Genomic DNA, 23,347 nt, shown 5'->3' on the forward strand with positions numbered 1-23,347 from the left:
TTTTTTTTTTCCTGGAGTAATTCTTGAGACCTTAAAATTCTTGGTCCTTAGGGAGATGAGAACTGTCCTTTATTCAGTAGATCTTAACAGTGCAATGTGCAATAATTCCTAAGACCATCTACAAATTTTCGGCAGTAGACTCCAGTAGAGCTCCTTGATTCAAGGAAGGAAGGAAGGTAGGTTTTTATTTCTTGCCTGCTCTAGTCACGAAGAATGTAAAAAAATTCCCTTAATTTTTATTAATGACTCCTACAGTCGCTGTCTTGTTACTTCAGATATAAAGGCTTCATACTGAGATACTGAAGGACACTTTTCTCTCTGTGTTCAGTTGAAAGGTAGAAAGAGAAAAGAACATAAGAAAAGCTTAAAAGTGTGAAGTATAAAATACAGAGTTAAGTCACTAACAGAACTAACAGCACTAACAGCATGCATCAAAGATGTTTTAATGAAGTCAAGAGAAGGACAGAATGCCAAAGACAAGCTTCATAAAAGGCAGTTTCCTTGTAGTATAGAATACTTTATAAAACTAAAACGTTTTGTTATAGACTTATCTGTCCCTAGAAAGGGAACGGACTTCAATATTACTTCTTAATGTGATTTCTTTGAACTTTCTTCTTCAAGAAATTTGAAAAATAAATGTAATTTTTACAGGCAAAAGGCTAAATGGGATGAAGTTCCCTGCCTACACAAGCAAAAGAACTGCTGTAAACCAACCTGTTCTGGCTTAACTAATAAGCAAGACAGAAGCCAGTTAAGCAAGCGGCATTTACATCTGGTTAATGCAATGTGCACTTGTTCTTATATGTAATGCTGTTAGTTTGCTGTAAATGAAATTCATCTCATTTACATTTTGGGCAGGAAACTCACCACTTGGCCCACATCTCATGTAGTGGGTAATAGAATTAGGAGCTTTGTTGCTCCCTAGACCTGCTTTTTGAATTTCTGCTTTCTGGGATAGCTTCCACATCTGCAGAGAAAAGCATTTTATGTTATTCATTGTGTTTATCAGGACATGAAAAAAACCCTCATGCATTAAAATACATTCTACTCATTAGTAGAGCAAAAGGATATATTAACACTTTTTTTTCTAGAGGAAAGGACAGAGGAGAGGGATAGCAGAAATTCACTGGATATGTCTACTCAACTACACTCCTTAAAATTAATCTTAGCATTTGAATAACCAGGTAATATTTGCAAAGCCACAATCAGATATACTTAACTTCTAGATACACTAACCCTAAGTTTCTGCCTGTATGAAAGGAAAAAAAAAAAATAATCGGATGTAATCAAGGCTGACTGAACCCAGCAGAGAATGTAACTCGCCTTTGCATTTTTTACCTGCTACATATTGACAGAAATGCTCACATTCAATTCTGCAAAACAGAAAATTATCTTTGCATGCAACAGCCTGAACGTGCAAAATGCAGCATCTTAATTTACTATTCACTTAAAGCAAAGCATCAAGCAAACCTTTAACTGCAAGCAAATTATTAAGCCTCAACAACAAAGCCTTTTTCTGGCTGGCAACCACATATTTACTCTTTATAATTACCATGCAAAGTCCTAACTTATCATTTTTAAAGGCAGCAGGGACCAAGGAATGAGCAAGTGCACCGTGTGTTTTACAGCCAGCTATCTGAATGGCCGAGGAGCAGCAGTGACTGGACCTGAAAAGAATTTCACAGATCTTTGCACTAGTTGAGCATAGACCAAGAGAGACATCCTCAATGTTGTATGTATTGTTAAAGGGTAAAGACAAAAAAGTGGAGGAAAAAACAGTCCTTCTGTACATGAAAACATTTGTTTTCTTTCATATATAATAAAAAAAACCATTGACAATTTATTTTTCAGAGACATTAAAAAGCCTCTAGCAGCATGATTTTGCTGGTGCAGCTGAACTCAATGGAGCAAAAATAGGAGCACGAAAAGTTATTATCCTGAGAATTGAAATGTAATTTGTTACAAGTTTATAAAACAATGCAAAATAGTAGCTTGGGCTGGACAAGGTTAGTCTACAACTCCTGTGGAGGGTCTGAGACACTAGCTTACAAAGACAACTAACACACGGTTATGCTGAAGCGCTTTGTGTTTAAGAGGAAAGGTGTTTTAATGCTGGCCCCCCCACACCCTGCCAATGGACTAAGGTAACACGCGGGCTAAAAAGGCATCAAGTATCAGAAGTAAATATTCACTATCTGATTTGTGTTGTATGTGAAAGCTTAGTGCTGTGAAAAGAAATGAAACAATGCAAACTGAAGTGCCCCATGGGCAGTGACTAGGAAAAAAAAAAAAGTAGTATTTTGTTGCCTGGATAGCAAGCTTTAACTTAAATCTACAGGCGTCACCTTTAAAATTTATCTTTAGACCTTGGACTTGCTCATGATTACAATTGGGGTTCAGTGGTCATGCTGGAGAGTTCGTAATAAATGTATCTGGAGACAATACTGGAATTTTTTGTAGCTGTGACAGTCTAAGGACCTAAGCAAGACAAGGCTGGCACCCGAGATAGCAGCATGCCTGAAAGCTTATCCAATTTCTCTAACAAGAGCAGTTGATCTAAATAAGAGATACTACCTCTAGCTACAAACTTTGTTCTGATCATAACAAGCAGTCTCGCTGCAAGACACAGGCTTGCCATCAGTGAGTAAAAATACAAATACTGGTAGCAAAGTATGAGTTTATAAGTACTCTCAGAGCTAAGAAGATTTTCTCTAGAATTCCTTAAATAACTTGCAAAAATGTGTTATGCACACGTCGCTTCAGTTAACAGCGCTGTTCAACTCGAAGCTCATTCAAACACATCTTACAGATGAATGGAAATGAAGTCAAGTGACACAACCCAAGATCGGAACATTAATCTGTGTGAAAGTAAATGCATGTGAAATTAAGATTATATTTCAGATTTTGGTTGGTGTGGTTTTTTAATGGTGAGACAATTTGAGAGGGAATACAGCAATAACTAACAGCACGCTGTGAACAACATGGAAGAGAAGTGAGAAATTTATCAGCCCAGTAACAATGGACGACTGCAGACCTGGTAAAGGATGGCTGCTTTACATTTTGAAACAATAATTTTACCCTCCACAGAATGTTTTTGAAACATCCAATCTTCTCCCCTCACTCCTTTTCCCCCACCTTGAAATGTAGCTGGAGCACTGGAAAGGGCAATCTCTGCATTTTATTAACAGTTCTCCTGTATGAAATGGAGACCATATAGATTAACATATGTATGTCTGCTGCTTTTCCTTGAGGACCTGTATATTTGCAGCACTTCTACTTCTCCCTAGTTAAACACCAAGGAATTAAAGTTCAACCCACGCAGCAGAACCATGACTGCCACAAAACTGCTGGCAAAATAAATTCAATTGTAAAAATCAGAATATGACATTCATTATTTTCAGTATTTATTTTCAATTTTAAATATTGTTCCTCTAGATATATTTTCATTCAGGTTTTTTTATAGCTCATGTGATTTTGGCCTACAATAACAGTCAGTAACTATTGCTAATGTCTAGAGCCTCCTGCAATTGTAGTTTACATATGATACAATTTTAAACTGTTTATATTTATGGGTAAGAAGTTTCAAGCAATTGCAGACACAGTGGCATATTAAGTAATTTCTTTTCAGTATTTCTCTTTAGTTGGTCATCTGGAATTTAATGAGTTATTGGCTTAAGCATTCCTATAGTTCTATAATTTTGCAAGCAAACTTGTTATTTTTTCTTTTATTTAACTATGTTAATTTAACAGTTTTTCTGTCATTTTGTTACACATTTTGTTTTCTATTATATTAGTGTTGCTTCTATTAAGAAGAAAAAATGAATTTCCACCATAATCAATACAGGTTTTTATTACCATACACCACAAAGGAGTTCATGTAACTGTTATTTGACTCCTAATAGAACCGTACGCTTCACCACATTTCTAAACCAGACGTGGAAAGACAAAGCATACAAAAGGGAAAAGGTGGAAAGGGTCATTTTTTCATTACAAGTGCTGCGCATCATGTGACTATTTATTACCTCTTCATAACAATTATCATTTATGTTTAGGATTATGAAAGGTCTTTGTATTTATTCATGTTCAAATATTTTAGTAAGTATGAACAGTAATACATACTTATTGTGCAAGCTAGAGGCACTGAATTATTGGGCTGTAACTTGTTGCTTGTGCAAAGTGCATTTATGCCAGGACATGGCATAAATGAAGAGGGTAAGACACTGAAATCTCTCTAAATGCTTCTTTTCATTACTACCTCATTTTTGAAAGAAAATATTGAAGAATATTTTTACTACAAATACATAATCAATGTGCTACTGGTACCTCTGAAAGCACGAACACAAGAGTACTGTCTTTGTACCGGGAAGTGTGTTGTTCACTGTGCCCTTTTGGGCAATGCAGCATGCGAGTGGTTTAACATGCGTTCAGTAACGTACAGTAAAAAAACCAAAATATTTGCAATGCGTGACAAATAAAAATATAGCTTGTATTATAAAGACTTTTGAAGGCATGCAAAATATATACAGTGCAATTAATGTTTCATGCAAACTTTGGTGAGGTTACAATTTTACATTCAAACATGCTAGAGTACACAATGGAGCCCTATGCCATTGTTCTTAGAAAACAACAACCCACAGATCTAACAAGAAGTTATTTTGTCATTGGAGTGAAATTTTCTCTAAATCCAGTGGACATTGAGAAGACCACCTATAAGTCGTATGAGACTAGATATATATTTAATAATACAACTTCCTTATCATACACAACCATACTCATACCACACAGTTTTATTATCTTCAGAAACCAGTAGCGGGGTTTCAGCCTCACTAGTGTTTACACAGGTGGTAGGAACAAATTCACTAGTTAGAACAGACCGTAGGTCACTACGATCAGATTTCTGATTAGCAGAAGGGTTTTGATTTTTCGGTACAGATCTAAATGCTGACAGATTTGCCTGATCAGTTGCTTTTGATGTAGATCTTTGAGGAAATCCACTTATATTACTAACTAAGTCAGTGTTAAGGGATAAAAATGGCTGAGCCACAGTAAATGAGCCTGTGCCGTCATTACCAGATATACTGACTTTATCATTAAACACATTTGTGCTTAGCAAAGTTCTGTCACGAAAATTTGACCTTTCCATCCTTGAAGTCTTAGGCACATCAGAGTTACATCCTAAATTACGTGGTTTAACTGTATTAGCTGTATCGCTCTGTGGAACACAATCTACTCTGTAAGCCACACAGTGAAAAAAATTAGAGGGTAACTGGTGTGCTGAGTACTCACTAGAGGCTGATGGAACACTTCTGTCAGCGGTGGATGGTGCTGGATCAACTGACACAGGTTGCCTACTGTCCTTAGACAAAAAATCGTGAATGCTTGTCCTTCGAGTAGTTCCTTCTGCTGTAGAAATCACGCTGCTTGCACGAGGTAAGGTAGCATAAGGATTGCAATCTCTTGATTGTCGCTGTGACACAGTTGCTTGTATCTTGTCTTTAACTGATTTGGCCTTCCCTTGAGTGCCTGATGTAAATTTTATTGGAGAACTAGTAAAGTAGGTATCTTCAGTTTTACGAAGGCTGGGCCTTACAAGTTGTTCTGGTTTAATGGATTGTCCATCTGAGAAATCAACTGTATTTTTTACACTTAATGATCTCACAATACCACAACCGGCAGACGGCTGTTTTCTTAGTTTTTCCTTTCCCGTCAGCTCCGCAGACTCAGATAAGCTTTTCATGACTTCATCTAAAAGATTCTCTTCACTTGTAGATTTCATCTGTCACAAAAATGAAGCATCTTATAAATTCATAAATTGTAATTTTGACATTTCTTAAGCAATCTTTATGGACACAAATGAAAAAATTAAAATTAAAAATGTCTCAGATCTAAAAGCAGTATTAAATGTTTATGGTACATACTCAGGAGTTTTCTGTACAGCTTACAAGCAAGTACTTTGAAAACCAGTTGTCAGAAAGATCACAACTATCTGAAATTAGTTCCTGTAATACTGATTAACTCAACAAATGAGATGATGAAAACTTCAAGTTCATCTTCTCACTCACTTGCCCTCTGTCATCACTCATAAATATTTCCTAAGGAATTTCACATGGACTATTATTTTAACTTATACTGATCATCCAGAGCTACAAGCTTAAATTCTCTATACACTCAAATAATAAAGACAAAAATCTCAGAAAGTAATACAAAACACACAACCTTTAGGCACCCTTCGTGCCAAAATTTGGGCCAGACACATCCCCATTTTTTCTTTTTGCAGAAAAGACTTCAGAGCAAGAAAAAACAGTTTAGGTGAATACTATTCACAGATTCAGTGGAGAAAGACTTCAATCTTTTTCAAAATGGTAGAAGAGACAATTTGGAAAGCAGAGAGCATTAAGGAAATGCTCTGGCAGAAGGTTGGAAAGAGACCTCTTGAATACCCTTCCAACCTGAATGATTCTGTGATGCTATGAAAGGGATTCTGTGATTCGTAACAGCAGTGGGCTAGACTTGATGACTCAGGTTGTTTCTTTTATCTCTATTGCCAGAAGAGTATTGTGTAATGCTTAAAAACCAAAAATCCTTGTAAGAAAGACCATAGGTGAGAGATCATTTTAAGTACCTAGCAAAAAAATACAGAAACTTAGTCCAGACTCAAGTCACAGACTACCCCAATCAATTCAGCGGTGAATGTATACTTATCAAGTTCAGTTGTGTCCTTAAAAATAGATGGAATCTGCTCTTACTCTTGATAGGCCCTAGTCACAGTAACTGGCATGTTTTATCCTAGAGCTTCTAGGTTTCAGATAGATCTACTCAAGAACTAGTCATGAAGAAACTAGAATACTAGCAGAGACAAGGTGATTTTTGGGCTTCTAACAAACTGTCACTGATTTAGAGAAACATTCTCTTTGTCTTATTGCGCTCAGATTTCAGTGAGCTCCAAGGCCAGTTTTTTTGCCCAGCAGAGTTAAATAGATGGAACTGAAGCAGACAAGAGTCTCTCCTCAAGGAATGAAGTAAAGCATCTTCCTGTTGATGCAAGACAGATCTGACAACAGCTCTTACTGAAGTGCTGAACTGGAAGAAGAGAAGTAAACCTACTTTGAGTTTACGGCCTTCCATCTGAACCCTGATGAGCGTACCATGCATCAGTACACTGGACAGTTTTGTGCAGTAGAGATCGACCTTCTTACATAATTCACTAACCCGGAAAGGGTCAAGCTGCGAAATACCAAATGATTTTGTGTGTATTACAGCAAGTGCAGTTTATCAGGATACAGTCCACACTACTTAACACAGGTGTAATCAACATCTCCACAAAGTTTTTAAAGCTATTCTACTCACTCTAAGTCTTCTACTAATTCTGTGCCCATATATGGGACAATATAGAGTTAAAATATTTTTTTAAACTAACCTCGCTTGAGGTACTCTTGTTGCTTTCTTCTAAAAACTGTTGCAGGGTAACAACTTCACTTCCAGGAGAACCGGTTTTGATCTGTTTTCCACGACAGTCCAGTGACTCAGGTGTTCTTTGCTGGAGCAGAGGACTAGACCTTGTATGACCTTTCAAATACTGAATAGGACTGCTGCTGCTGCTAGACCAAGCCTCATGTTCATGTAGCAGACTAAATTCTCCGCTGCTGTGACTTTGCGGCCTGCTTTGATTGTTAACTGCACCTGCTTTTGGGGTAAATGGTATTTAGTATTCCAGAAGAAAAACACATGAAAGCTGTTAAACAGTATAACCATACTCGAATCTGGAACATTAATCAGATTCAGTTAACAATAATTCTATTTAAAATACTTTAAAAATCCAGTTGTCCTTTTTTACTCAAACCAAAGAGATTATTAATACAATTACACTCCCCAGACTTACCTCTTACAGCTCTTCAAACGTGACATGATACCTTTTGGTTAAAAAATACCCTATCTTTCACTTATAATCTGGGCCTCCATCCACATACTACTGTACTCCCTCTTGTACGAGGATACGCCTCCACTCTTGTTCAGCATCACTGTGAGTCTCACACTCTAACTTACTATTAATGAGTTTTACATTAAATGAAATACGAAGGATGGAATGGAAAGAAAATATTTTCTTCAACATAGTTCTGCAACAAGAACCATTTAGGAATGCTGCTTCTCCAAGAGTTTCTACCATTACTTCTAGTTTATTACAACTGTGACGTGAAGGAAACATATGGCATTAAATACAAAATAAATTCCACAACGGCAACTCTTTTTATTCAGTAACTGTGAATTGCTGAAAAAATACTGATGAATAATCAAGTATTTCCTACTTCATGTTACTCCAAGACATCAATCTAAGTTTGAAGAAAGAGAAACTGTTTACAGCAGAAATTTCTAATACTGTGTGGAAACTGGGGCCTCAAAGAATACCTCAAAGAATCTTTTACAGAAAGGAATAATCAAACAGACAGAAAATAAACTAATAAAAATCTTAAGCTAGCATTCACCTCTAAATTTCCAACAAGAGATACTGTTTAATGAATGCAAGCCATGAATATTAAATGAAGCCTTGAGTTGGCAGCGTTCTAGTCTAGCATGTACAATGGTCTCCAGCCAGAATGGCCATTATAAACAAAAATATATCAAGGCTTATAATATATGAAATTTATTTTAACAATTTAACAATTAATATTGTTAAGGAATGCTACTTATCTTTTTAAAACAAAATAGAAAAGTTTACAGGATAGTATTACATACACCATTTCGTCTGGTTTGTGTTGTACACTATACAGCAGCAGTGCACACACAGTAGGATACTAGGAAGAAAAAATGGAGCAACTTGTCTCCTTAAAAATAAGCAACTTTAAAGTAATTTGGGTGGAATTCTTATTTTGTAACATTGTTACTTGTGTTAGGTTTGGTTTAAAATAGTTTGAAACATATACTAATATCACCTTTTTAATATTTATTAAAAACAAGTTCTATTAATACTTGTATACTTTCCTCATTTGGGGAATGAAGGCTATAAAATGCGTAAAGAAAAACATGCCGTGGTGTGTTGTAGGAATTTTTTTGGTTGGGTGTTTTGTGGGTTTTTTTGTGGGTTTTTTTTGTGGGTTTTTTGGGTTTGTTTTGTTTTGTTTTGTTTTTAACCTATATAGATGATCTTACAGAGAAAATAATGGAAATGAAGCACATATGTAAATTCACCTACAGCAGCATACCTTTGACTTCATGGAGTGAAGCATTGTTATTGCTATTGCTAGTGGATGTTCTGCCACTATCAAGGCTGGCTGGTCTGGAAGCTAAATGGAAAATTAGGAGACACCATGATGAACAAAATTTTAGCAGATGACACGGTACCTTTACATTCTGATCACAGAATGCTCAGAGGCAGGAATCATGCACTATTTCAGAGGCTGAGCATGCCCATTGTCAACAAAGTGGTTTCTTACAGATCAGAAAGCGAAGGGATTTCCAGGCAGTCCAAGAGGACACTTTAGAAAAGGGCACTACAGGAATAGTAAAGTACAAGGAAGAGAGAAATAGAGTGCACATTTAGAATTGAAACTGATTGGTTAGTGGGAAACCAGGGTTTTACAGATGAAAGGATGGGCATGCAGAGAGCTGCTCGTGATCAGGTCACTTACAACAGATTTGGCAAGGAACCTTGCACATTGTTGAAATGCCACGAACAGGAGGAGCAAGAGCATCTGCACAGATAATGTCCTGTACTCCTATCCAATACAAGGGAAATGCTCTGTTACTATCTTCAAAAGTGTTTGTTGCTCATACTAATTTTAAGTATTTATATAAGAGTTAAAACTTCACTTCTAACAAATCTATTAATCTTCCACTTCATAGCTTTGCTTGAAGGAACATGTAGTGAATTTATAAAGTACAGCATATGACAAATTTAGGTTTTGTTGAACAATAAACACTGAAAAATTCAGGCCAGATTTGGATTTGGTTTTTTTAGGATTGAAATTGTAACTTCTTTTATTTTACTATTAACTCCAAATACATTTTTAAAAGGGAAAATGTTTTGATCCTGTTCAGATGCACTTTATAGATACCTTCTACTAGAGATATAGAACATCTACCTGATGTAGTAGTTAAGAGAAGAATTAATCTGAAGAAATGGTACTACACATTCAAGAGATATGCAAATCACAGAAAGCATGCTCACTTGTAACAATGCCATTCACTTTTTTTTTTTTGCAAACTTCATTAACATTCACATATTATATCCTTAATTCATTTAATTAAAGTTCACATCTTACCATGAACTCTTGATCCCGTACTAGAATCATCACTAATACCTTGTGGACTTACATCTTCAAAGGATGTAGTATCTATACACAGACACATAAAAGATGATGTAAAATAAAATGAAAAGATTATTGAGATGTTTATCATCTGTAAAATATACTAAAATATTCTTCAAACCAATCCATTTTTACTTAAGTAACATTCTGTAGCAAAAATCCTGAAACATTTTATAACTGCAGTTATTAAACCTATTTGGTATTTTAGCACTGCATCTTAATAATTAAGTTTGCTTTTTGCTGAAAAGCTTAAAATACAAGTAAAACCAATATTTATATGAAATTGTTGTTACACACAGTCACATCACGGTGCAAAACGCTTCTACCTATACCTTTATTATTTAGCAACTGCTTGGATCTGAAGCCTGTAGAAGAGTTGACAGTTGCAAAGTTGATAGCTGTGGTAGAGAAGGCCATAGCTCCCAATTCTTTCCTCCTTTTACCCGTAGATATATCATCAGGACCCTCCAGATGCTCAGAACTACCTGTCCATTGTCCTCCTGCTAGGACCATGGACTGCACCAGGTCATTCATGGCTGGGATGCAAATGAAAGCAGATGATCAGCATGGTCAATGTATTTGCTTCTGTTCTTATTTTGTATTGCAAAATAGTTTGACAGTTTTCTAAGCATTAAAGCATGTTGAATACTGGAAGATATAAACACAAGATCATCCATGTTATGACATGCAATCAGCTCAATGAATGAGAAGTGTTATAAGTCAGAGACTTCTTTCAGCTCAGTATGGATCTTAAAACTGATACTATTAGGTATAATCGCCATGCTTGCGCTGCAATGATACGTAATATAGATGTTAGAAGCTTTGATATACTGTTTGCAGTGATAAAATGGAATGGATAAGGGTCAAATGGGAAAAGGTGCTAATACAATAGAATGTCAACAATGATACGGGATCCTTGTACAGTGCAGTTTACTGCAGGAATACTGTATTTTACATAGTAACAAATAAAAGGATCTGAAAATGATGACATCTGATGATATTCACCTTTATGCTTCACAAAACTAGAGAAAATTGTCCACCTCTCATTAAAAATAAAATAAATTAATACAACATTTTGGCAACAACAATTGATGAATACTTGAAGAGTGACAGACCACCATACAGCCTTGCACTATTGTTTCTACACCTTCTTTAAACAAAAAATTACAGTGAATTCTTAACAAAAGGCTTATGAAATGTGTAATTTAGAACTATTCATGTTAACACAGTGCACTGTAAATTTATATACACAGAGACACGTGTATATAGACAACTATGTATACAAATATACGCAATCACAATGCACTGAATATATATATGTATGTGCATGTGTTTGTGCATGTACATGTGTGGGTACGTGTACGTGTGTGCACATGTGCACATATATAAAGTATTCAGTGCCAAAGTTAAAAACAAAAAAGAAAAAAGAAAAAAAGAAAAAACTCCAGCTCCTTGTATTGTAGCAGGACTTGCACATTGCAAAATAGGAGGAAAAATACAGCGCAGTCCAGGGAGAGGTTAGTGAAAAATTAGTAATGGAAGCCAGTGTAGCCATTTAAAAGAAGCTGAACTGTCATAAAGTCTTACACATGGAGCGACGGTAGAAGGCCTTCATTTTGTCTTTTTCCTTCGGTCTGTTCCTCAAAAAGGGCAGTCTTTTCAGTGCAACCACTTTTATGTCATAGCATGAGGAAAAACGGAAACAGGGAAATGAAAGAAAAAAAGGGAGAAGAACAGATGGAAGTTAAATGTTGAAACTAAGGACAGAAATGAATGTCTGAGTTTAAGCTATGTATGCTATGCTAAAAACTATCATTCTCATGCTTCTGTGTGATAATGAAATATGAAAACTACATTGAAATATGAAAACTACACTATGAAAACTTTAATATACTCAGAAACGCACCGAAAATAATGGTGAAGAGTGTAATACAGTTTGAAAGTTCTAACTGTCAAGCTCTTGAAAAAATAAATGTAACTTCTTTCCAGATGATTATAGCAATTGACGATTATATAGGTTTTGTGGAAAATAACATTTCTTGAACATAATGAAAAATGTGAAGCAAAAAAAGCTTAAAATTAAAGCAACTAAGTACAACTTCTGCTTTAAAATATGTTGACATCATTATTTTTTTATTTTTAGCTTTTGCCCTGCATCTCTAGTAGGACACAATCTATTATCAGTCTTCATCTGTTACATTTTGCGCTCATTAATAATTTTGGTCATCTACTGTCTCGTAGAAAAATTACATGGACCTTATGTTCAATCTACTGTTTGGGTACAGTGACTTTAACATTTTACTGCAACAATCCACTTCAAATCTGTAATAAGAAAAATGAAATCAGGATTTATTGTCTGGAATAGTATACACCAATTTTTTTAGCTGAAAAAATACCAAAGATTAAAAAGATATATATATATAGCAGAAGAAAATCCAAACGTGGGTGTTGCTGTAACATTTTGGGAGGGCTAAGAGAAAAATCAAGCTACATAATATCAGGAAACAGAGTTAAAATTACAAATAGTATTAAAAGATGGAGGAGGGGGAAATCACAAGTTAATCTTGTCCTTAGATTCAGCTATTCTGCATTAGTAACTTGATTACTGGCAGACACCTGCATTTTGAAGCATCAGATAAATGCATCAGCTGACTGCCAAGCACACAGGCACCGCATGCAAACAACTGGCACGTGAAGATCCAGAAAGCAACGCGTAATGAAATCACCAAAAAGTTCTTATTCAGATATGAAAGCAGTGTAGTCCAGTCTATCAGCCCAAGGTCTGCTTATTTTCTCTCTCTGAAGTAATTTTTGGGACACGTGCTTTGCTATTTGCCTTGGTTTTCTGCCCAACCAGCAGCTTGTCATACAGCAGTTTCTATTCCATACGGCAGTGCGTTATACATACGCATTTACAAGTGCATGTGAACTACTGTGAAAGAAAAATAAATCTCCCTCTCTATCACATTATTCTGTTTGCACTTAGAGTAAGATTTTACAATGCAGTGCATTTTACAGCTTCCATGAGTGGCACAGCCACAAGTGTCAAAAACACACACAGAAGTTTTCCGTTGTAGAAGGTACTCTATCTTGACCCGAGAAGAACAGCAAACACCCTCCTATGTCAGGTCCTTATGATGTGGGGTGGGGAAAAACAGGGAGAAAAAAGGCACATGTGCTACCTACATAAGACAGGAGTACACTAAGTACAATTTCACCTTGAAATTATTCACTACGTAAGTATACAGATATTTTTTATTATGTACATATACTTGTAGATACTTAAAAATAACCAGGGTTGAGTGTGGTTTTTTTTTCTCCAGATCAACAAAGCATTACTCCTCTTGTAGATCCTGAGGAAATAAGCCAAAACCAACATAAACACAGATGATGATTGGCTCAAAAAAAGCAGAGAGGCTGCTAAACCTGCCATAAAGGAGACATGCATGTTGTCTAAGTGTATATGAAAATATATAGCTTTGAATAGCTCCCTGACAGAGGAATATGAGGCACAGCATCAGACAGGTGTTTCCTAATAGGTGAACTTTCTATTTTCTAACAGGTAAATAACTAATCAGTTGAAGCACTAATGCCATCCAACCAAAGAGGTACGTCTGTTCTTCTACTTTTCGTCACCATGGTGAAACATGACTCTTTTGTAGCTTCCATAATGCTTTACAGACAGGATAACTGATCCCTCTTAATTTAAAATGCCCAGCCTAATCTTACTGAAAAGTAACCAGAGGATGTTCAAGAATCAAGTCATCTGTGATTCTTGTTCATTAACACAGATCACCTCCAAAAGGACCGACTTCTGGCTCTCAGCAACTGTACCAACCAGAAAACTCCACTGCAACTACTGGTGTCCTGTCAGAACCTGTCCTTTGGTAACCTGTAACATCAAAACCTGTCCTTTGGTAAAATGCAACCTCCTTGAGAGGAGGAATTACGTAAAGAAGTTCTGCATAGAATACGACTAAGGGAGTGTCCTGCAAAAAATACTGTAGTGGCAGAGCTAGAGCAGAAACAAATGCGACACCACAAAGTGTAGCTTAGGCAGCTTTAGCTCTTTACACCTGTATTTCATCGGACTTTAAAAACAGGATGGTAGGAGGACTATTTTGGTCTTAGTAATCATCTCCTCAAAGAACTCTAGTTATAATTCATTAACTTTTCTTTCTCTTTTCAGCATTCTAGGAACATGCTCTTGCTTTATGAGCTGAGAATGAATGATGAGTATTGCAGAATTCCTCCACTGATCAGGAAATCTCCCATTTTATAATCTTCCTACTGTTTGCCAGAAATACTCTGGGGAATTCTGTATGGATACTATTAAAATCCTCAATTCGTTTTATTCATGTACACAAGAAAATGTTAGGCAGACAACTTCGAAATGTTTTGGTTATAGAAAATGGAGCCCAGTATACTTCTTTTACTTCCAGTATGATACAATGTGTCTGCTACTGGTACTACTATTCAAAGATGACAGGCTTACTAATAGCCTTTATTCCTTGGGACATTGTTAACGATCTGAAATGGCTAAAGTGGAAGCTAGCAAAAGCAACCTGTTTTTCTCCGGGGGGGGGGGAACCAAAAATTTCACTTGCCTGCCTTGAGTTTTCTCTGCAAAAATCTCAGAATGGTATTCCCATCGCCCCTGAGAAAAAAGGCTCTGCACAAAGCAGATGGCAAATCCACGGTCCTCACCTGAGTCAATCACTGAACACAGCAATGAAAATCACAAGTGAAACGCTGCAGGCAGAGGAGCATACAGTGCCCACACTGCCCGCGAGATTTCACTTGCGCTGCATGCAGTAACAGCCATACAGGCACCCCCTCCTTTCCAGAGGGCCTCTGGAAGCAGACAAGGGCTTCAAGCACTCTAAGACCCCTCAGGTGCTGTTTTCTCTGCAGAACAACGTAACCTGATTTTTGCACTGAGACCGCCTATCTTTGTAAGAGCACAGGTCTCTTTAAAACATTTGCATGAGAAAGCGTCCTGTATTACAAAAACAGGAGAAAATCTACAGATTTCACATAGCCAATCTGTTTATCAGTAGGGGTAGCAGCAGGATAATTCACTTTGGAATCAATATCTCCTCTCGCTTTCTCTGACGGGGGATATGGGGTAGGAAACCTATATATCTCAAAGATCACTTTATGTCAGATACTCTGTCCTCTGAGAACACCACTGATTTGTGCCAGTGACTGCAATTTGGCAAATGTAAGCTGCCTTCTCTGACCTACTGAAGGACATGCAGGACATTTCACCTCAGCAGTTCCCTCTGGAACCACCACCATTCCCAAGCACAGGAGATCAGGGTGGAACAGAACCTGTGTCTTCCAGTGCCCAAAACTGCCTTCAACCAGTGTGGAAAGCTACAATACTTGAGCATTTGCACAGACAGGCGGCAACTTACAGGTTTTCTCTTTCTTGTAGCTTCTTTCAGTGGAAGCCGGTACTGCCAAGCCACTTCTTAGAGAAAAGAAAGGAGCCACAGTATCTTGATATTTAGGATTTACAGTCATTCTAAAAGCAGAAGAAATAGACTGCAAAACGTGCACTATTAGGGGTACTTCTCATGCTAAGGTATTCCCTTAACTTTGTGAGACGCAAACTATCTTGTTAAGATTGTCAGCATTGAACGGGCACATAACTAATCCAAATTCTATCAAAAACTGTGGTTTCCATGGTGACGTGTAATGGAGGAAGGTCAGGAACTAGAATTAGATAAGCCCTTGCAGTTTGCGGATAAATACACTGGATTTAAGGGGAGTACACTGAATTAAGGGGAACATGAACAAGGTCCATGGAGTAGAAAATTAATGAGGTCTGAACAACTTCAAACCTCTTTTGAGGATCAGCCACCGTAACCTCAACCATGGCTTGACCACGAGGGTAACTGCACACTACAAGGTCCCAAGTATCATGCAAAGAAAACTGTCACATAAAAGAGCCCTTCCAAGAACATGAAATCATTGACACAGATGCAGATGGTCTGAAAACAAAGCGTGCACATTCTTGATTGAAACGAACACACTTGAGAACACATCCACTTCTTCAGTCACTCCTGAATTCCACAAGGCTTTCAGTTTCTATGTAAAAGCAACAGTTGCTTTTTTTAAAAGTCAAAAGTACCTGTTTTGAACCTTAACAGGTCCTTACACTGAAAAATGCTAAGCTTTCCAAATTGACAAGTTAGCAATCAAAGTGATAAAAGGTACCCTTGAACTTATTATTTTCTTCAGTTATTAAAAAATACTCACAAAAAAAGTGTCCCTGAAGTAGCGTTTTCAGATGTTTTTAACTTTGACTAAGTTTCTGCAATAAGCACTGAAGAAAAAAGTACATCATAATGGCTTTAATGATTACTAACACAGCAAATTCATAGCTGGCACAAAAACCAGAATATTGATCTGCTGTCTTTTGAAACCCAAGACATTAAATTTTTAAAAAGTATTACAAAGATTTTAAGCAAATGTTAATACACATGTATCCTGATGCTTTTACATGCACAGCCAAAATGCTTTTGGTGCATAGTTATTAAATAGAATCATTACAACCAGATAACTTGGCTATAATATTATCTCTCAAGTTGTGAGAAATTTGTCAGTTTATGATTCATGACGAGAGTGGGTAACAAAAAATATAGGTAAGAAATGTACGTGGTGCACAGAATCTGGCCTTTTATACTGTGAGCATTCTAATATGATGGCCATCAGGCTCTTCAAGGTTAGCAAATTGTGTCTGGAATATTCTATCCACACCACTGTAACCCTCCGCAGTCCCCCTTTCGGCCACTTAACTCTAATCTTTAGGATCAGTAGCAATTCACATCTTTTTAACAGGTTAAATGAGAGTCTTTAATGTCTCTACATTAACTCTTCCTATTGCATATTCAAATATTATCAAAATACTTCATTGCTGGTTTTGTGAGATGCTAGAGGAAGACCTTCAGACCTTTTTAGCAACTAAAGGATGTTGGCACAGCCACAGCCTGGAAAGCCTTTCAAGACAGGGGAAGGATTCATGCTGGAACAAGAGGGAGAAACAAAACAGGGTCCTAGTGGTGGCACCTGACACTCTATCCAAAATTCTGCTCGTCTGACCCAGTAACAGTGCTTGCTTCATCCTACCCAAGCACTGTAAATGTACTTTAACGTTTACATTTAGAGCTACAGAAATGCTAAAAACTAGTTCCTGCCCAAACACTCAAGGAGTTTGCAAGACATCGTGTACATCTGTCATTAACAAATGAACTCAGGCTTAGTTCCTGAACACTTTAAAAATTACCTTTAAAAATCCTGCAAAACACACAGCCTTTTCCAAGCACCTCTTAATTTTTAATCATATCAAAAAGACATTTAGCCAAGGATTATCAAAAGAAAAAAAATCTTTTGCAGTACTCACTACTACTCTTTTTGGTCCCCAAGGTCTGGCCATCTTCAAGAGAGTTTGAGCCCACAGAGGAACTATCCTGACTGTCCTGGTGCGGCAGCTGAAGAAATCCTTCACTGGATTCTGAACGGGTAGGCGTAAGGGTCACAGACTTCAAACGTTCTCGATTAACATCCTTTTTAGATTTTATCAGCTTCCTCATTTTCAGAGTAATCCAGTTGCCCCTTCTGTTATCAATAATACAGTACATTTATAATACATTACTTATGCCTTCAGACTTTTCCCAAGTTGTATGCAAGAACACAGACATGATTCTGCTCCCCTGAAGTTTAACGAAATCTTGATTTTCAGCTGGAACAGAATAGGTATGTCATGTTTTAGATTTGTGTTTAGTTTTATACCACATAAATCAGTACCTTCTTGGCGGAGATGGTTCATAAAATTTATACTGATCCATTATCTTCTCCTCCAATTTCTCCTTCTGTCGCCTTAATTCATTTAGCTTGTCACTGTAAACAGAAATTAGTGATAATGTAGGCTTCAAAAATGTATATATAATGTGTCAGTAGCATGTTCCTTTGAGTATCTGTTATCTGAAAGTTGTCACTTTTTGCAAGGAATTCTTCTGTAACGCTTGTTTCTTATTGAAAAACTAAGAGATAGAGCAAACAAGCACTCTTACATTTAACGTTATGATATAGAATTTAAAAAATTTCCATTTGCCTTTATTACACAACAGATTTTTCCCCTTTTTAAAAATAATAATGAAGTGCATGTAGACTCTAACAGAATCATTCAGACAAGCACATTTTCTCTTCTCTCAAACTCACTAAAAAAGTTTACAGATTACTGTGGAATAAATAACATTTTTATTCCACATTTGCGTAATCAGTAACAAATACAGTTGCACCAATGCTTTAGAACTAATATAACGTTCATAGTCTATCCACTTTTCACATATAATTAGAATGTTTATTTTAAAAAGAGAAACATTTCAGAAGTAGCGTACATGTTAATTTCTATATAAAACAGAAGCTGTAAAAAAAGGTATTAGTGTAACTGCACTAATCACAGTCATTTCATTGTTTTTAAAACTCACATGTACTGCCTTTGCTCTACATGGAAGAGATCCTTGCTTTCCATATTCTGCTCAAGTAATGTTCTATTCTGTAGCATTAATGTCTGAATTTGATCTAGTAGATGTCTGTTTTCCTCCTCCAGATTTCCTTTAAGCTGGCTAAGCAGCTGTTAAAATACATGAAATGGTACATGCATATATATATGTGAGCATATCTTACACACGGATAATGAAATTATCAAGAAAATTTAGGTCTACAAAGGGTTTTAATAGTCAAATCAAAACAGAAAACTTAACTAAATCATGACTGAACTGATAAAAGCCTCTTTGATGCTTTAAAAAACTTCAACCAGTTTACCCGAGTCCAAATTATTGCCTGTACAACAGGCAAATTAATTTGCCTTCAGACCCACTTCATTATCTATAAACCAAATGACTAATTCTCAAGCACTTCATATGATTTTATATATCTACAAATACACTTATATAAATATTACAATTATACCAGTCATGAAAAATAGCATAATTGTCACATACCTCACATTGATTATTTAGTTTTGTAGATGTAATATCCAGTTGCTGGTACTGTTCTCTGAGTTTAGAAAACTCAGCTTCTAATCGTGTTTGTTCTAGTTTGGAATTGTTCAATAATGTTTTCAAATTCTTATGATCAGTTTGGAGAACTTCATTCTCTCTAAAGAGCTGACTGTATGTATGCGTAAGCCTGGAATTAAAAGACACCATAAAAGAATACATGCAGATAGAAGCAAATGTATTCATTACCCACACTCCCTCCGAAACGTGACATTTTCAGGGCTCTATACTACTCCATAGAATACATATTGAAAATTCTTACTATCACATACTGTAGGCAAGTCATCTCAGCCTCATTTTCCTAGGTATGCGTTCTGCCTTTAAGCCAAACGCTCTGGGTTCTCCGTATGTTTAAAAATAAAGGAGGATTTCTAAATGCAGACATCACAACTAGTTTTAAGACGCCACTTTTCAAAATACAAGAAACTTAGAAAACAGTTAGAATTTCTTGCCAACACAAAACAGTAAGTAAATAGGGATGGTCCAAACTTTGGCAATCATGGAGGTTGTATATACCGATTCCTGGGCTCCCTTTGTCCCTGCTGTGTCCCTTTCTCAAAACAACCTCCAGTTCCTACTAATCCTCCTCACACTCCACCAAAGGTAGGAGGCATTTAATTGTGAGCCTCTTTGCCAGATGAACAAATCTTAACTTCTTGAAGGGAAGAAGTGTCATGCTGTGTAAATACTACTGTTAAACCTGACTACTTATGGCAAGCTATACCTCAGCTGCAGGGGTCAAGCAGGGCTTCGCCACCCACGGCACTTCTAACTGCTACTGGCATTAACCTCAGTTATCTTGCCCCTTAAGCAACTCAGGCGGAGTGGTTTCCTCCCTGTACAGCCCACAACCATACTGCACAGCGCGTGGCCTGACGCTCCTCAAGATGCTATGCAGAATTCTGTACCCTTAGGCTGTAATAATTATTTTTTGTGTGGGTTTTCCCCTCCCCAGTTTTTCTAAAATGATTGTATCACAGACCAACAGAGTGGGGTTGCCATAAGGTATGGATGGTAAATGTCCTGAATTGCAGCATCAGTTATTAAGAAATCTGAGAGGATACAACACTTGTTTAGACTGCACTGGCAAGTGCTCATAGCTCTACTAATACACATACCAGATTTTTGCTTTACCTTTCATTTTCATCACGAAGTTTTTTATACTCTGCTGCTACAGTTTCATGTTTTTCATTTTGCTGCAGCATTTTCTCCTGTTCTGTCTTGAGTACTTTCTCCAATTCTTCCAGCTGCACTTTCTGTTTCAGCAACTGATTGTACCTGCAAACAAAAATCCTATTTGAGTTTCTTTTTTGTAATGACAAGAAAATATGGATTATTTTGAGAAGGTGATCTCTCAAAGTTTTAGGAACTTAATGTTATATTTGAGTAATACCAATTTCATTCATACTGGCTATACAGCATTTTTTGGTTTTTGCTCAGGAATCTCAGACTCTAATTTTACTCATGCATATTAGTATTTACCTATCTTCTAAGTCCTTATGCTCCACCTCCAGATTTTTGTGTGCAGATTTAAGACTTCCATGTTTAGCAATCAGAGATTCGTATTCAGAAGCTTGGCGTTCATGCAGGTGTTCCAGTTTTTCATGATCTTTGAGAAGTGAATCATACAATGATTTCAGATCCTCACGTTCCTTGAGCACACACTCATTTTCATTTTCTAAAGCAGACTGCTGGATCAACAGTTGTGCATTCTGATTCATAAGAGATGTGCTTTGAGAATTAAGGGTGGAATTTTCAACCTGCAGTCATAAACATTTGACAAGAGTTGCAAATTAATTTCATAGTCTGGATTAATTTGTCCGTCATCTCCTATTGAAAGATTTCTTGAGTTTAACCCTTAACATCTTAGCAACCTTCTAGTTGTTCCATTACCTGACCATCTTCAATGGTAATGCTTTTTGTCTTATATCCCAATAGACAATTCCAATTCAAAATATTCCAAGAATATTTTTATAGTAGTATTGCAAGAAAGCACTTAAGCATATGCTTAAACTGACATGGGGTAGGAGGAATGAAATTATTATTTTCCTCCAAATATGTTAAAATGCTATTTAGATGAGAGGCACATTTTCCTCTCAGCATCAACAGTTCTAGCAGAAAAGTATCTTAGAGAAATGGATCACCAGTGATCCTCATATCACATAAACCTGATCTGTGACATGACTAAAATAAAAGGAACTTTCATACTGGCATAGATGTACTTTTTTTAAATCCTTATTTTACAGAATCTCTATTGTCACCATAAAACCCTTATTGTACCCACATATCCTTTACAATGAGACTTCAAACAGTAGCATCCATTTAAGAGAGAAGGGGAAATAAAACAACAGCACGTTGAAGGAACTACCCATATTCTGTTTTAATGAGGAACTGGCATCCACAGTTCTCTTCCAACAACAGTAATGTCAGTTCATCGCTTTATGTATGCGTTGCGAGATCTGGTGGAAAGTACTCTTCTTGTAGAAGAGTAACAATTTCTCCAACAATTATGTCGGAACAGTATTAATGTCTATTAATGCATTAAAGCCTTCAATATTAGACAGGTTGAAAAACCCAACAACAATTTTACTTTGTGTGCCTCTGGAAAGATTAACCTATCTAATCCTTGGATATCTTAAATAATTGATCATACCTAACATGCTTGTAATCTGACCTCTATTAGGCTATTTTCCTTCTCTTTCCTACTCAAGAGATGAAAACCACAAACTACTGAGGCTTCTAATACCCTCAGGGTATCTATTAAGGGGAAAAAAAAGAAAATCTATCACTCCAGTGCACGCCGTTACTAAGGAACAAATCCCTTTCTGTTGGAACTGCAGCATTCTTTGTTACAGATGAGAAAGCTGAACCTTTCACTGGAAATGAAGTAATGTCTGATGGCAAGTGTATGCTGTGAAACTTCCCAGATTGAATTCCGGGCTTGATTTAGTTCAGAATTCCCATTTATTCTTTAAGACATCCTTTCTCTTGTATGTTCTTTATGGGTATCAGAAGAATTTACAGTTGCCTAAGAACAGTTTTGACACAGTCCATGTAGACTAGTTTAGTTTGCACTTCAGATTTAGCTAACAGCTAATCACTCTTATTTTCATGAACATATTTCACCTTTCTTTTTGATTTAGAGTTGACGTAGAGTTGTCTTGCAACTCACCTGGAAGCTACGAGCAAATAGCTGAATTCTCAAGGAAGAACTCCTCCTTTTTCCCTCTATTTGGTATAACATCAGTCAGTCACCCCCGGCAACAAAAATTACATTGCTTGGTGAGGTTCACCACAAACCAACCCAACCAAACAAACAAAAAATTAAAGGAGGAAAATGATTGCTCCTCACAATTCATTGCCTCAATACTTTCAAACATCTACAGTTAATTCATTCTCCGCGTTTATCAGATAGGAGAGGCCTGTGCTGTTGTGCAAGTCACGAAGCAAGAAAGAAACTACACAGATATTCCTGGTTTTTTTGACAAGTGGTATTACAATACTCAAGAGTTCTGAATCCCAGAGATACATCCCTCAGTGTATTTCCTTAAAACAGTGTATTTCCATGCCCACATGCACTCATTTTTAACAACTAGATGAGACACAGTGTGTGCAGAAATGTTCTGTTTTGTTCACAGGCTTGCCAGCCACAAAGGGGAGTCCTGTGCACTAATTAGATTTCAATGTGGTAGATAGAAAGTGCGTATGTGGTACAACTGTGCTCTACTTTCCAGAAAGAGACAGGATGATAACTTGAGGCATTCACAAAAAGCATTATTTGTTTACTCGTTTAAAAGACTCCTTCACTCTGATTTCCATCCACCCTCCATCATTTCTGACATCGTTTACTATTTCTACTGAATTGTGGACTTTGTAGTCTCCCTTTAAGTAGTTTTGATTCTTAGAGCTCCAGAAAGTGTTAGATCCATTAAGAAGAATATTTAATTTTCTTAAATATTGGGGGGGGGGGGGCAG

General features: G+C 36.7%; 1 protein-coding gene across 1 annotated transcript in view; it reads right to left on the minus strand.

The window, feature by feature from the left end:
* CCDC88A (coiled-coil domain containing 88A) overlaps positions 1–23,347 on the minus strand; it is a 77,600-nt gene continuing 54,253 nt past the window's right edge. The window contains exons 20-33 of the mRNA XM_010281928.1: positions 20,855–21,132; positions 20,507–20,650; positions 19,316–19,502; positions 18,800–18,945; positions 18,117–18,209; positions 17,713–17,927; positions 11,889–11,972; positions 10,634–10,837; positions 10,257–10,328; positions 9,198–9,278; positions 7,418–7,683; positions 5,287–5,776; positions 868–967; positions 1–318 (exon numbers count right to left, since the gene is read on the minus strand). Coding sequence (XP_010280230.1) covers positions 903–967; positions 5,287–5,776; positions 7,418–7,683; positions 9,198–9,278; positions 10,257–10,328; positions 10,634–10,837; positions 11,889–11,972; positions 17,713–17,927; positions 18,117–18,209; positions 18,800–18,945; positions 19,316–19,502; positions 20,507–20,650; positions 20,855–21,132 — 2,325 coding nt within the window. The 3' untranslated portion in view covers positions 1–318; positions 868–902. The remainder of the gene's footprint in view (positions 319–867; positions 968–5,286; positions 5,777–7,417; positions 7,684–9,197; positions 9,279–10,256; positions 10,329–10,633; positions 10,838–11,888; positions 11,973–17,712; positions 17,928–18,116; positions 18,210–18,799; positions 18,946–19,315; positions 19,503–20,506; positions 20,651–20,854; positions 21,133–23,347) is intronic.

Source organism: Phaethon lepturus, unplaced genomic scaffold (genome assembly GCF_000687285.1).
Source record: "Phaethon lepturus isolate BGI_N335 unplaced genomic scaffold, ASM68728v1 scaffold17082, whole genome shotgun sequence".
Taxonomy (NCBI): Eukaryota; Metazoa; Chordata; class Aves; order Phaethontiformes; family Phaethontidae; genus Phaethon; species Phaethon lepturus.